Raw genomic sequence first — 14,755 nt, 5'->3', positions numbered from 1 at the left:
TCTACCGTGGGAAACAAAATTTGTGGCCGCTGGCCGCTCTAGACAGGTGGCCTGCTGTACACAATGCTGAAAATGGCCATATTACCCAATGATAAAGAATCCTTCAAAAAATAAATAAAGGTGAAGAGGGAAGAATGAGGACACAAAACTGGTGACAAAGTGCTTACAAATGACATTGAGAAAAAAATAAATAAAAAGGAGAAAAAAAGCAAAGACATTCAGAAATATATTCATAGGATAATTGAACCAAGAATGAAGGAAATATGGAGACGAGAGTGAGAGGAGGAGAAATAGAAAGAGGGGAGAGTGAGAAAACAAGTTACAAACTAATTGTAAAGAAGGTATTAAAGCCTGTATATTAAGGTTTATGTATAGGCCTAGTACGGTACCGGTACCTAAGAAAAGGACAAAATAGTAATCTAAACATGGTGTCATTATAATAACTACATAACTTGGTTAAATTGGGATCGACCAGTAATATCTTTTCAAGTATTTCTTTCACTGTTCATCAAAGAGGCTGCAATAGAAAAGGTAATGAAATTCATCACCAACTTCATCCGCATTGCAAAGGGTACAAAATCTTTCATTTCTAGCTCATGAATAAATCGACACAATGCGAATGAAAACGGCTGGGTGAGCATCTACTATATGCATAACGATAAACATGGCGCAGGCATCCTCTCCCGAGTCGCCCAGCAAGCTCGAACTAGAGGAGGATTTCATGCACTATTATGTTGTCGATGGCGTTCGTTTGCCGCCGTTTTGCAGAGGGAAAATCCAAGATATTGCAGAATTTCCAGTGAGGTCGGACGACGTTTGGATTTTGACATATCCTCGTGCAGGTAAACCTTAACTATGAAATCTGTTGCACTGTCAACGCCTTCAGTCCGCGAGACGGTAGTACCCGTAATGTATTGCGCATGCATTGATTGATTGTTAGGCGGATGATTAGCGTCTGGCTGCCGCCGTGCCGTCCTCTCCCGTATGCGGAATGGGGTTCATATGCAGCGATATTGCTGCCCAGCTTATCACCTGGTGCAAGTGTAACATGTCGATGTGCATCAGTTGAGATGGCTGTCTTCTCAGCAGAGTTCGAAGGGCGAAATCGCTTTCGTGTACGTTGGTAACTGGATGGCCATGGATTGGAAAGCCTTGACTTTGTGGCAAAGTCGTGTTCCACTCTTCCATGACATCATGTCCTACCGTACGAGTAGGCATTCCATTAGAATTTAGAGAAATCGTCATGGTCGACAAGGACTATCAGTATCACTAACGTTAAGGTGGTTAAGGTTGGATCATAACTTATAGATCTATGAGGCATAGATAGCTCTGCCTCTGACAATAGACTCTAACAGTTATCTACTCTTCTAGTACTTCTACCAGTAAATTACTCCTTAGGACATATATGATGCCCTACTCGTGATTAAGAAAGAGGATTTGAGGGGCCTCTTCCCTTGAGAGTTCTGTTCACATCTTCAGTAGATGACAGATTCTAGTCAGTAGTCCGACTATCCAACGATGTTAGACTCTAGGAGGGTCTAGCTAGTCATGGTGTGTTTTTGCATGATTGTAAATGTTATCCTTCACTTTGGCATATAATTCAGAAGAGGGAAAGGCATCTTTTCTTTTTCTTTTTTCTTTTTATGAGGCTATGCCAAACATAACCAAGCTGTTGCTGTGGTGAGTATGATAAATGGTTTAGGTATGTTCACAAAACACACACACACACACACACACACACACAGACACAAAGCCATGCTGAAAGCAAAAAGTGTAAAATTGGATCACTGGCATTACTGGTTTGTCGTTTAAATCAGATCTTGATCTTTAAGCATTTATGGACAGAGAATGCATCCTGTGCCTTGAATCATTACATTCCTGTTCACATCTGTTTTTGAGTCGCCACATTGACTTTTTGATAGACTAGATAATCTACCATTTTTGAGTGGCCAAAAAAACATGAGATATAATATTACAAAAATTCACCTACCAATCATGATGTCATGCACGCATTGCATTAGAATCTCTCATAGTGAGTAGAGTTATTTTTTCCCTGTCTGTAGCTGTCATACTGCCAGCCAACCAAGAATCCTACAAAGCAGCCCCTATGTGATACTGTGGGCTTGAAAGGCATGCTGTTGAGATCATCAGAATGCAAGTCGGGAATGAACAAGTCTCTGCACACACTCATACTTGTGTGTGCATCATGATCCTGGCTTTTGTTGCAAAGATTTATTACTAAGCACCAGTGCCACCAGTGCTCATGCACTTCTATCGCGCTAGGATGCTTGTGCCATTTCCCACTGGGAATGATATTCAACCAAGTACATAAACTCACCTGAATTTTTTTACAACCTAAACACTCAATGGCTATGAGTCTCCAAAGTCCGTTAGAAGATATTTTAAGACACTGTTACACATTGTGGAATAACTCGGTAGCTTAAAGGTGCATAGTCCCGGTGTTTTAGTCAAATGCATACACGGGCGCATGGCGCAAGTTTCCTATAGAGACCTACACTATCGACTCCTCTTTAGCGCTTACGCTGTGGCCCACTTCCCCGAGTCCGAAGAAGTCCAATTCACTTCAGTCAGTGATCGGATCACAGTTAAGCTCATGATTCGGCTGAGTGGGATGACGGCTTTAGCAAACTTCTTTTGTGATGTCATAATAACAAGCACATATGCACGCACCCTGGCATTACTACAGACTGCGCGAAGCGCAGAGAAGACAACGAAGGCAACGTTACTTAGCAACACCTACGCACTTTACTCTTGATGACAGCTCAACTTCGGTAATCTTCGTATCATTGCTGACGGTGATCGGCAGTATCATCAACAGCGCCCTCTACACTACCGGAACTATGCACCTTTAAATTGAAGCTCTGCGCTGTACTCAAGCAGTCAGTAGTTGGTTGATACGATATCTACACATACACAGTATTCCGGCAGTTGGTACGATAAGTACATACACACGGCAGCACTGTAAATATCAGTCTGAATCATGTAGAAAGCATAAAAATTAACAATATATATTAATATAATAATGAACAGGCCTTGAGGGGGATACAACATTTATTGCCTGAATTAGAATTGCATTGCCCGAGTCGAAGATGAGGGCAATACAATTCTAGTGAGGGCAATTAATGTCGTATCCCCCGAAAGTAGACAGCCCATATCCTTATTATTACCCATTTCAGGCATCTTGAGCAGCAAAATAAATCATTATAATGTAGATTTTAACAACTTTTCACTCGGCGCCAGCTCTAGCTCTATCCACACTGCGTGCTGCATCCTTATATACAGCTCAGGTATGCGGCGCGCGTATAACAGCTAACTCACACAGGCGCAGGGATTGTCCCCTATTTTTACGTGTTAACCTATGGGAATTTGCCTCTGTCGCGAAACCCGGGTCTGCGGCGCGCGTAGAAAAAGCAAGGCTCGCACAGTACTAGTAACAGCGATTGTCGTTTAGTTTTACGTGTTAACCTATGGGAGTTTGCCCTTCGTCACGAAATTGCTCCGCGAGAAACTGTCATCAACAGCAAATTTTCCTCACAGGGAGCTCAAGTGCCCGGATGCTATATTCCCCTTGTTTTTAACACTCAAATCTCATAGGGGTTTGCCAAAAGCGGGGAATATGGAAAATTTGCTCCTCTTCTCCCTGCTCACGCTGGTGCCCGCATAAGACGAGGGGAATACAATTTTAAAAGAACCACAGCTCAGATGCCTGATAGGGGTAATAATGAATTTTATCCTGAGTTTGGAGGTTTGGATGGAAGTGTTTTAGGTTGTGAAATGTTTAGGTTTTAGTTCGTGCATGTTTAAACATTATTATAGACCTATGAAGCAGTGCAAAACCATGCTAGCGCCTTATACGAAGTTGCAATTGCCCATGTTCTGTATGCTGTGGCTTTAGATGAAAAATAGTAAGATATCAGATACTGTATATGCCAAATATTTGGCGAGGCTTTTATTTTCGCAAATTTCCCCAAGTCGGGTGCTATTTGTAAAATTAAAGACACGCAAAAATATTGACTCTGATCCCGATGTGAATGTGACGTACGCGTGTACACTTCTCAGTTCACTACAGGACTCAACGATCACAAATTTAACCACTTGCGAAATTGTCGGGTATTCCCGATTCGTGAAAATTTAGACTCGCGAAATATATGGCATATACAGTAGTAAATTAGTGAGGACCTCCCGCATCATCGCTCTCCGAAAATCTGTACGAGAAACTACTTTCTGTTTTTTTACTTGACCTAAGCTGTTGTGGCAGCAAAGAAATTCCCTTTTACTACACTAGTAGCACAATATCTGTTGTAATGGCTTCTTTATTGATATGATATTCAAGCCTTTTCTTTGTATTGGAATGATCAGAATTTATCTCCACAGTAAGCCAGGATGAAATATTTGATATGCACAGAAATAGTTATAAATTCTGGCAAAACTAGCATTTTTCTCCCTTATGTTCTCTGTGGTACATTGATAATGCAAAGTATGCCATTATTATACATCAACATGAATTATAAATTGTAGCCCATCTTTACATGAGAAGTTATGCATGGGAAAAGCATTAAAAAATGAGTTTTTCTAACAATAGGGGATTCTTCTGCTAACATAATGAGAAATTTGCTTATACTTGCAATAATCTCTTATTGGTTTAAGCTGGAGGTATGGTGTGGGCTGAGTACTTGGTTGTTCTTTAGATTTAAAAGATTGGTGGGTTTTTTTTTCAAGAGAGGAGATTTCTTATTTCTGTGCTTTCCCCATGTCAAACAAATTTTGCTTTACTTGTAGAAATCAGTTGCTAAATTAACTACACTTGTGAGGATAAATCCACTTAGACTTGCCCCCATTATTAACTTTATGCATGATAGTGGAAGAACTACATAGGACAAAAATTAAGTGAGAAATTGGTTAAAGTGCCACAAGTACAGTCAGCAAGTGCTAAAAGTAATGTCACTATGCACAAGCAAAACATGGTGTAATTGTAACCTGCAAATATGGATTTATTTGATGCACATCAATTTGTTACTCTTTGTTTATTTCTTTCCTGCATCCCTTACTCGACCCTCCAACCAATCTTTCCCAGCTGTCTGGGTGCAGGACTTGATCTTCCTCCTCCTGCAGGGAGGCAACCTCCAGGAGACAAGCATCAGCCTGGAGACGGTGGAAGATGCCATCCCTTTCCTGGAAGGTCCCAGTCCTGGGTTAGAGACAATCAAGAACCTTCCATCTCCTCGATACATCAAGTCTCACCTGCCCTTCCAGCTCTTGCCAAAGGGGGTCCAGGACAAAGAGTGTAAGGTCAGTCAGTCACTGCACTAATGGTGCGTGCGCAGCCTTTTTCCAGTCGTTGCAATTCTATTTTCAGTGACTGTTCGTGGCCCTTTTCGTTGTCACTCATATGTCGTCTTTCGATAAATGACTGCATGAACCATGTTTTGTCAAAAAAAAAATATGTTTTTCTTGAAATTTGATTTCAAAGCATGCTTTATATGTTCAGTTTGTTGGTTTCTTTCAAAGTGACATTGTTTTTGCCTTTAAATATGTTATGTTTTTTACCATGCATCAGTATTATTATTATTTTTGTTAATTTTTTTTTTACGTCTTGTGGTTGGCAGGCATGGAGGTATTTCTAAAAGCACTTACTTTCCCACTGTTAGAATAAACCCCTTTCATAATGTATAAAATGAAAATTGTTTGAACAGATTCTGTGTTTGGCAACACTAAGGCTGGTGTGATTTAGTCGCAGTGGCAATTTGGTGTGGATTCATTTCACGGAAATGAATTTTGCAACAAGGTAGTAATTGGTCATCCCAGGCCTATTGAAAAAAGAAAAGCACCAGTGGATTGACTCAAGGCTTTAATCCAATGAGGACGAGTCCCGAGTATACTCGGGCAGGGGTCTATGGGAAATGCTTGTTGTATCAAAATCAGTCCGTCCTCAGTGGGTTTTGTATTATGAAGGAAAATGGCTTGAATTATATGTCAACTTCTTACACAGATCATCTATGTGGCCAGGAACCCCAAGGATGTCATGTGCTCCTTTTATGACTTCCATCGAACAGTCCGCATGGTTCACTACAAGGGAACCTTCAACCAATTCTTCTATAGGTTCATCAATAACAAGTGTGAGTACAAGTATGTGAAGATTTACTGGTGATCTCCGGCCAGGATGGTATTATTGTGCCTCTCCATGTAATAACAGATTCCAACTCACCACAAACTAATCAAAAAGGTCAATGTTGACCTTCTCATTCAGGATATTTATGGGAGGAACAAACTCTCAGCATTTTTTGGTCTTTATCGATAGTTTACAATCATTTGACCCAGTTGTACATTGTAGTTACAGGGTGCCTGGTACAAAGCACATGACTAGAGATAGGGAAAGGCCTTTCATGTGTAGTGTGTCTTGGAACAGGATGAATTGACAGCCCATCACAAACAGTAGGGAGTTCTGTTGCTATTTACTTGCAGTTATGCTGCATTCTTCTTAGCAAAATTTTTTACAAATCTTGCTCCTTATATTCCTAAGATTGCCAAACGCTGTTACCTTAATTAGTAAGGTGCTTTCAGCTAGCTTTAAGATTAAATAGAGAGAGGCAGAGACAAATTGAAAATCTCCAGTGGTGAGGTTTTTATAACAATGCACCCTCCGAAGACATCCCTTCGTACTCCTTAGTACATGAATATGGAACATTGTCAGTAGTTATTTCATGGCGTTTAATGCTCAATTTTATGCCCATAGGGTGTTGTTAAAGACTTCTTCCTGCTCATTCTTCACTACAGTGGGGTACGGTTCCTACTTTGACCATGTTCTGACATTCTGGCAGCAACGGCATCACAAGAATGTTCTCTTCCTCAAGTACGAAGATGTGAAGAAGGTGATGATTTGAGACTGATCTCGGAGAGAATTAATGATTTTGAGAATGATTCAAGAAATACAGTCCATAGTAACCGTATGATTGTATGTTCTTTCTGCTAGAATGCCTTTATTGTGACCGAGTCATGCGATTTCTTCATTGCTTGTACAGTTCTTCCTCATCTTGATTGTGGAAAATACAGTTGTAACTTTAAAAAAATAATAAGTTTACCCCGACTATGATTCATAATCACATTCATAGTTTCTCTGTACTACCATGGTATACAAAGTTCTTGTGCATATAGGAAATAGCAATACGTAAGTACAAAGAAATTTACAACTTACCATGTTCCATAGATTCATGTACCTTTCGTAGTAAATGTGTGTACCATTATTACTGTGTACAAATATCTTTATCTGTAAATTCATGAATTTGTTAGGAATTATGAGAGAAATGCTGTCATACTGCTTTGACTCAAATGGCAGGGTATAAGGTGGGCGCAATGTATACTTTGTACTAGAAGGAACAATACATAGTATCTCAAAGGCAAGTTTTCCTTGTCACTTTCAGTGGTATATTCAGTCAAATATGACACGCATTATAAATATGCGTGTTTGTATGTGTGTGTGTGTGTGTGTGTGTGTGTATGTGTGTGCCAGCAGACAGATAAGAGAGACACACACATACATGCAGACAGACTGCTGTACCCCTTATAAATCAGATCGCCCATTGCAGTATTAATAGTAAGAAACCATGTAGTACATGGTAAGATATCTGCCTGCTGGTATATAAGAGAATGAGATCTAAAGAAAGAGAAAGGAAAAGTGAGAGAGAGACTCTCACACATACAGACAGGCACACATATTTTCTATTAATCTCCTTTTAATAAATGCAAAACAGTTGCTTCTGACCCTTGCACACTAATTGCGATTGTGAGTGCAAGTGTGTGTTTGCATGTGTGTGTGTGTATGTGTGTGTGCTGTATGTATGTTTGTATTATCCTGAGGCAAAAGCAGAGATAATGTGACTAAAAGACCCTGTTCCATGTCTGCTCCTTTGATAGGATTTCCCTGCAGCTGTCCACCAGGTAACCAACTTCCTTGACAAGCCCCTGTCAGCGAGAGTGATTCGTGGTATCAACAACTACTGGGATGATGAGCCTCTCTATAATCGCAAAGGTCTGTGGGATGGGAAACATTGGCAAATAGCGAGTTAAGATTAAAAGGGATATTCTATCCTGGTGTTATGTTGCCTTGAATGAAAAAACAGCAAAATTAGAGTGCCAGGTAAAACAGTGAACATTCAGACACACACAAAATTGAACTGTAAAAGCTCAGAGAATAAGGCGAGTTTAGCTAAAGTCTATATGACATAGGTGTTGAGCACTCTCCCTTTCAGTTTTGACACAAAAATTCATCGATTTTAACTTCTCTCCTGAGAAATTTTTTCTTCAGAGTTGTTTTAGGTGTGCTATTAATAAGAGCAATATGTAATTGAGAGTCCTCAGCCAAAGTTCAGTTTGTGCCTAAATATGTGAGAAAAATTCTATTTGCATTGTATTAAATTGAAGACATTCTATTCCATACAATTAGGTAAGTCAATATTCTTGTTACAATTGGCCAGATTTGCATAATTCATGAGAACGTTTATCCAGTGGCATTTAGAAACATTAAAGCCCTTTTACAAGAATGCAGAAGGTACAAGGAAGACAAGTTTACATTAATTTTTCTGCAAAAAAAAAAAAGAATGCATTGATGTACTTTGTTTCTTTTTGGTAGTAAAATTTGGTGAATATATTCATTTGGTTATCTTTCCTCTTAGAGAGTTTATTTCTGTTATCTGTATTTTGTTGTTTCATGGAAATTATTTCTTGCACCTCTCTTTGTGTTTTTCATCCTTTTCTTCCCACATCACCCCTACCCCCTTTTTTTTGCCACCTACAGAGGATCGGGTGGGCTTCTGGAAGTACTACTTCACGGTTCACATGAATGAAAAGATGAACAAAATCCTACCAGACAAGTTCAAAGATGCTGATTTGATGTTTGACTATACCATCTGATTGGGACATGGCATTTGCTTTTCTCTTCTTCATTTGTGGATCAAAACAACTGTGGAACATTGAGGCTGAAACAGTTAAAGAGATATGTGTTGCCACTTTAATAAACCAACCACACCGCCAGTAGTCAGGTGTCTAAGCTATTTGCAGTGTAGGGCAATGTGAAACTGCTGTTTAGAATTGACTATAGGTTTGTGGTGTTGAAATAGTGACATATTGTCGTAAACCTACATTTGTGGCTGGTGAAAGGTGTATCACATATTTATGCATGCCAGCATGTACAGTAGTCCATTGTGTGAAGAATAATTTCTTACAGAAATAACATGTTGGCCGTATGCTGACCTCGGTGCAGAAACAATGAGGACGATGAAACGCCAACTTTTCATTGATCATTTCCATTTAAGAAGATCTTTGGAAAGTGTCATACTTGGTGAAAGTGGAATACAAATATTGATGTACCAGTACTCTGTATTTTGTTTCCCCATCATCAATAACTTCTGCGAAATGTGTCAAATCTTGAAGCAGTCTGTCCACTGATATATTTACATTACTTTACGGACATGGCAGTCCGTATGCAATCCATAAACCGACTTGATACCTGAATTACACATGGCCTCCAAGGTGGGTAATTGCTCTTTTAAATGCAGTGTTAACTCTCAAGAAGTATCTATCGGTATGTGTCATTGTGAGCATGAACACCAGTAAGCTGCTATTTTATATTGTGGGTCATTGTGAAATCAGTATGTGTACATATTTGTCCACCATATTCATTCCAGCCTTGTGCAATGCATTGAAAGTATATCTGTATAAAAAGAGTATTTATATATTATTGAATATATTTCTGTTACTTTGTGCAATAAGTGTATGACAAAAAACAAAAGCAAAATACTTATGCATGTAAATATAACTATGCATCAGTAGTTTGTAATCATTTCATGCATTCAACCCTATGTATTCTAACTGTATTCCCACAGTTAAGTTGTGCTTTCAAAACATTTTATCACGTATCATTGATCAGCATTCAAGTGCTAACTTGGTGAAAAACATTGTCGTTCTAATCGATGTGCTATTTGTGTTGATGATTTTTAAGTTTGTTCTGTTGTGATCGCTGTCATGAAATCATATTTGATTTTGTTGTGACAAATATTCTGTACTCTCGGTACCTCATTTTCATCTTGTACTAGTCACGAGAAATGTAATTCATTGTGAAATGTGAGATCACTAATGCTCTTTGCTGTGAGGAAAGAGTGAGTGATGTTGCCACATTTGGCATGAAATTACACACTTGGCCCTGCGTGTGGGGTATTGATATTAATTATGTACATGACTGTGGAAAGCACAAAATAGTAATGTTTTGCAGAAGAGTGAGAGTGTAAGGCATCAAGAGAGTATTTTTACACAGAACACCTGTAGCTGATTGGAGAATCATGTCACCATTGTAGCATAAATATTGTTACCATGTGATAAATTGTATATTAAGAAATTCTATGTGAAATATGTTGAAAAGGAATATTCATGTAGTTTCAGTTTCCCCACAAGTCATGCATGAATTATTAATGTAATATATCCCTAGGTGTACCTGCATGCATGGCTAGGCAGTTGACAAGAGAGTCTTGTGTAAGCTCCTCTAGCAAATGTACATCGGTGTAAGCATACTGGGAAGTGAGCCTCAATCCCTCTCATATTATGGAATTAACAAGGGTTGATCAACTTCTATGCCGGCTTTGTGCTCTCATTGTCTCGTCTCTTTCTTTATCTTTCTGAATATTATGTATGCCACAAGTCTGTCTTGTTGCACATAAAAGCTTCCCATTACTGCATCCAGAAACCAAAATGCTTGTCTCCAAATATGTCATCTGGGTGGAACTAGTTGCCATGATCTTTTAATATCTCATTGTTTGCATTCTTCCTTTTCAGTCCATTTGTCTTTAATAGTGAAATGTCCAGACGAAATCAGCTCTTCTAACCTTGATGGTAAAGCTCTTGAAGTATTGTATCAAGAGGCAGTAAAAGATATTGTAAATTCGAAATTACACATGCACATAATTGTCATACTCTGAAGATTTTTAGGAGTCTGTGTCAATAGATATACGTGATGCTAACATTCTGCTGTTGTCATGCCATCTCAGATCGCAATTCTGTGCTGATGCTCTATCTTGATTGTGTGTATTTAGGTACAAGATAAATTCATGGGGAAATTTAGGCATTACACTGATTACATAAAGAGGAAACATCTTGCAGAGCAACATGAGCTCATGATATTTCACCTTTCATCATAAATGCATTGCTAATATTTGTTGATATGAATTGTAGTCAATTTACACCTATCTTTGCTTTCATGGGCATCACAGCTGTATTCAAAACCATTATTCTTGCATGTGTAGATTACATTTAAGTTGGCATTACTTGATCACCTTTAGAAGTACACTGTATATTCATATTTGGAAACTGTGACATCATAGTATGTAGAGCATTGATGGTATATGAAATTTTGATATTAGTGGAAAGATCTAAAATACATCTATAGTATTTGTACAAGGACAGACCTTGCCGAGAGATGTTTCATCTAATATAGTGCACAAATTGTCAATGCTCTGTCATGTTATACAGTCATGTATTGTAATTACAAGGCTTAAATGAACATAAGGGCCCTGTCTGATAAAAATTGTGATAGAAATCATTCAATCACAAATCTCTTGAAAGCTGCAATCAATCGCAACTGTAATTGATTGATTGCAGTTCTCCGTCAATTTCAATCATAACTTTTTTATAAGATGGATTTACATTCAATCGCAAAGTTGTGATTGATTTGAATCAGTCACAAGTCTTTATAAGACAGGGCCCTGCTATAGCAAGCTCACTACTGAACCAGCAGATACATCTAAATTCATGGTGATCTTTCTAATCTTTGCTTTCTGTTCATTGGTTTCTTTGTTTATGAACTACTTAGTTATGATTTAAATTTTGAACAGACCATGTATATTTACAATCGGTTGAATTTTGAGGAAAGATTGCATAAGGAGCATGCCTTATGAGAGATTTTTCAAAATTGTCATTCCGCTGAAGACTGAAGACTTGCCAAGCTTTAATCATGTGCTGCATTCCTGCCACTCCCATGTTTTCCTTTTTATCAGCTTGATTTATTCTGAACTATATCATTTTTTTACATTTTGTACTAGTAACCTACAGATTCAGCTGATTAATTCTATAAGAAAGGGTCAGAGTCAGAACAATGCAAATTATGTATCTCATCAATGGAAAGAGGGCAAACAAAAGTCCAGTTGCGCTTCCATGCTAATGCGAGGAGATCTATGTCAATTAATTTTTAATCAAAGAAACTAGAGTATAACTCTTCATACTTAGAGCAAGAAAGGCATAGAACTCTATGCCAATGATGGCATAAATGATATACAGTGTAATTTATGTATATCTTAATTAAAGTTTCCTTCAAAATATAATTTTGAGCATAAAATTGTGAATATCAAATATTTCTGTTGACTTTGCACTAGAATCAAACAAAGCATTGATTTCGTGGAATAGATGCACTGAGTACGGATGGACGGGGCACACCAAAGCTGTCCATGAACTGAATTCCGCTTGAACACAGAATACCATTTCACCTTGCTTTACAACATCGTCACAAACTCGGTCAATAAGCATTGTTCTTATAGTGGTCACATTATATCCATAGTGCAGTTCAGTAACTTTTTTTGCCATAAACATTACTCTGCTCGAGTGCTACTTTGCAGGATTTGATCCTGGGGGAAGTTCATTATATTGGTAACTTGTGCAAATAGAAAAAGAAAAAAAGAGGAAAACAGGATGTTTTAGAAGCTGTCTTTAGGTGAGAACATCACTTTTGAAAGAGGTTCCTGTTGTCTGATAAAGACATATAACACTTATACCAGATATGGGTTACTGGAAGTAAAATCCTGAATTTGATGGAATGTCTTCCCAATATGTGCACAGACGAGATACTGCAGCTCATAGCAAATACAAGTTGTACATGTCACTGATTCTGGCTACAAACTCGGGAGTGTCATTCATCTGAAGGAATACCTGATCATTATACTTTGAGTAGAAGGGTATGGTCATTGACCAAAGCAAACACTGTTATGTATTGGGATTTGCCATCGTGATCTTAAGAATATTCCTGATTCATGTCTTTCTCTGTTGTAACGCATTAAGCCTCTGCATAACTTTGTTATACCATATAACTTAACAGTGTTTGTATACTTGGCCCGAAGGATAGTGAATGAATTAGGTTTACACACAGAGCTTTTAATATGTTTATGTCATGAAAGAGAACACATACATACAGACACTCACACATGCACACAAACAAAAAAGAACATTCAAAGTGTGATGGAAAATTCAAGATAAGAATCAAGGCAATGTCTTTTAAAGTGGAATTTATAATACCTCACACAGACTGAATACCAATCTTAGCTATTACAATAAATATATAGAATGATACTGTATACACCATATATTCGAGTCTAATTTTTCAGGAATCCGGATTTCCTGATGTTTTAGGAGTGGTTAAATTCACAATTGTGGAGTAGGCCTATAGCAGTGGATGGGGAAATGCACGCATGCACATTGCATACATGTTGGGATCAAAGTTAATGTTTATGCACATTATTGAATTTGCGAATAGCACCGGACTTGCAAAATTCTCCAAAAATAAAAGTACCACAGAAATAGTATATGGTGTATACAGTACTCGGAAAGAGTAACAACGTGCGATGAGTAAAAACAATCAAGATTCATAATTGTATATTGTATGCGCCAGCTGAAATTACTTCAAGCTGAGAAAGCTAGAGGTTCCTTTGGTAATAAAGAGGGACAAGTTCTGAGCAGTTCAGGAACTCTGGGCTAGATTCTGTGGTAGGACATTTCTGTGGTGCAATGTATTGCCATATCACAGTATTCAAGTTTCCCCCAAGTACATCAATGTGAAATGATACTTCCTTTAAAGTAAAAGCCTGTGGTCTATATGAATTTAAATATTTTTCTTCACATTTTTCATTCACAGTCATCTTAAAGATGACATGTGACACATGTTTAAAGGTTTACTTTTGGCACACACATAAAGAGAAAGACAACCCTCAAACTTTTAGATTAAATATCAGAAACCAAATGAGTTAGATTATATCACTGGAACATAAAAACATTATGCCACATCCAGTAGACTATTTTACATACCTACACCCAAGAAAAATTTCTCCAGCAGACTTCAGCAGGTATCTTGTATTTGCTGCCTAAACTTCCATTCAGAACATATTCAAGATGGTTCCTTTAGAGCTCTAACTTGTGCTTGTCAGAAAGTTATGTTGATAAATTCAGTGTAATTCCAGTGCCAATGTCCATCATTTATGTACAATTTTATTTATCTATTTTTTTTGTTGGCTAATAATGTCATGCAGTAATCTATTGTGGAAATATATAAAATTGTGATTGGCGAAGTGAGACCGATGTTTTTCTGTATTCTTTATTTATTGAGAATTCAATGTGGATGAGAGTGCAAAGTAGGAAATTTATCTCTGTGTATTACCTCCATGTATAGACTATTAAGTTTTGTGTCATACAGCGTGTCCCAGAAAAAAACGAAACCGAGTTTCCTTGCAACTTTTTACTAACAAAATCATAAATTTTCTTTTTGAGATATACATCAATTTAAAGATAAACTTTTCTTCTTTCATTTGATGTACATCTTAATGTTCATTGTTCATGCATGACTGAGTTAGAACAACAAACAGTGGTGCTATCAAATTTTCATTTGCACGCGCAAATGGTGACTTTAAGTGAATTTTTCAGACTTTTAACG

General features: G+C 37.9%; 1 protein-coding gene across 1 annotated transcript; it reads left to right on the top strand.

Moving 5' to 3' along the window:
- Positions 1–664: 664 nt before the first annotated feature.
- LOC139739634 (sulfotransferase 4A1-like) lies at positions 665–8,987 on the top strand. Its single transcript, XM_071650244.1, has 6 exons — positions 665–842; positions 5,096–5,310; positions 6,011–6,137; positions 6,796–6,890; positions 7,933–8,047; positions 8,813–8,987. Exons 1-6 carry the CDS (start codon positions 665–667, stop codon positions 8,926–8,928), a joined length of 846 nt encoding a protein of 281 aa, XP_071506345.1. The 3' UTR covers positions 8,929–8,987.
- The last annotated feature ends 5,768 nt before the right edge of the window (positions 8,988–14,755 follow it).

The sequence above is a fragment of the Diadema antillarum genome, unplaced genomic scaffold (assembly GCF_040938485.1).
Source record: "Diadema antillarum isolate AM-2024a unplaced genomic scaffold, OU_Dant_1.0 seq00000809_RagTag, whole genome shotgun sequence".
NCBI lineage: Eukaryota > Metazoa > Echinodermata > Echinoidea > Diadematoida > Diadematidae > Diadema > Diadema antillarum.
The sequence above is the reverse complement of the archived record's forward strand: the minus strand, read 5'-3'. Positions and strand labels throughout refer to the sequence as shown.

What these genes read in the sequence shown, in the direction of transcription:
- LOC139739634 (XM_071650244.1), top strand. Translation starts at nt 665, where the DNA reads ATGGCGCAGGCATCCTCTCCCGAGTCGCCCAGCAAGCTCGAACTAGAG. An exon ending in TTTGACATATCCTCGTGCAG is followed by an intron (nt 843 to 5,095) that starts GTAAACCTTAAC and finishes AATCTTTCCCAG; the next exon opens with CTGTCTGGGTGCAGGACTTG. An exon ending in AGTACGAAGATGTGAAGAAG is followed by an intron (nt 6,891 to 7,932) that starts GTGATGATTTGA and finishes CTCCTTTGATAG; the next exon opens with GATTTCCCTGCAGCTGTCCA.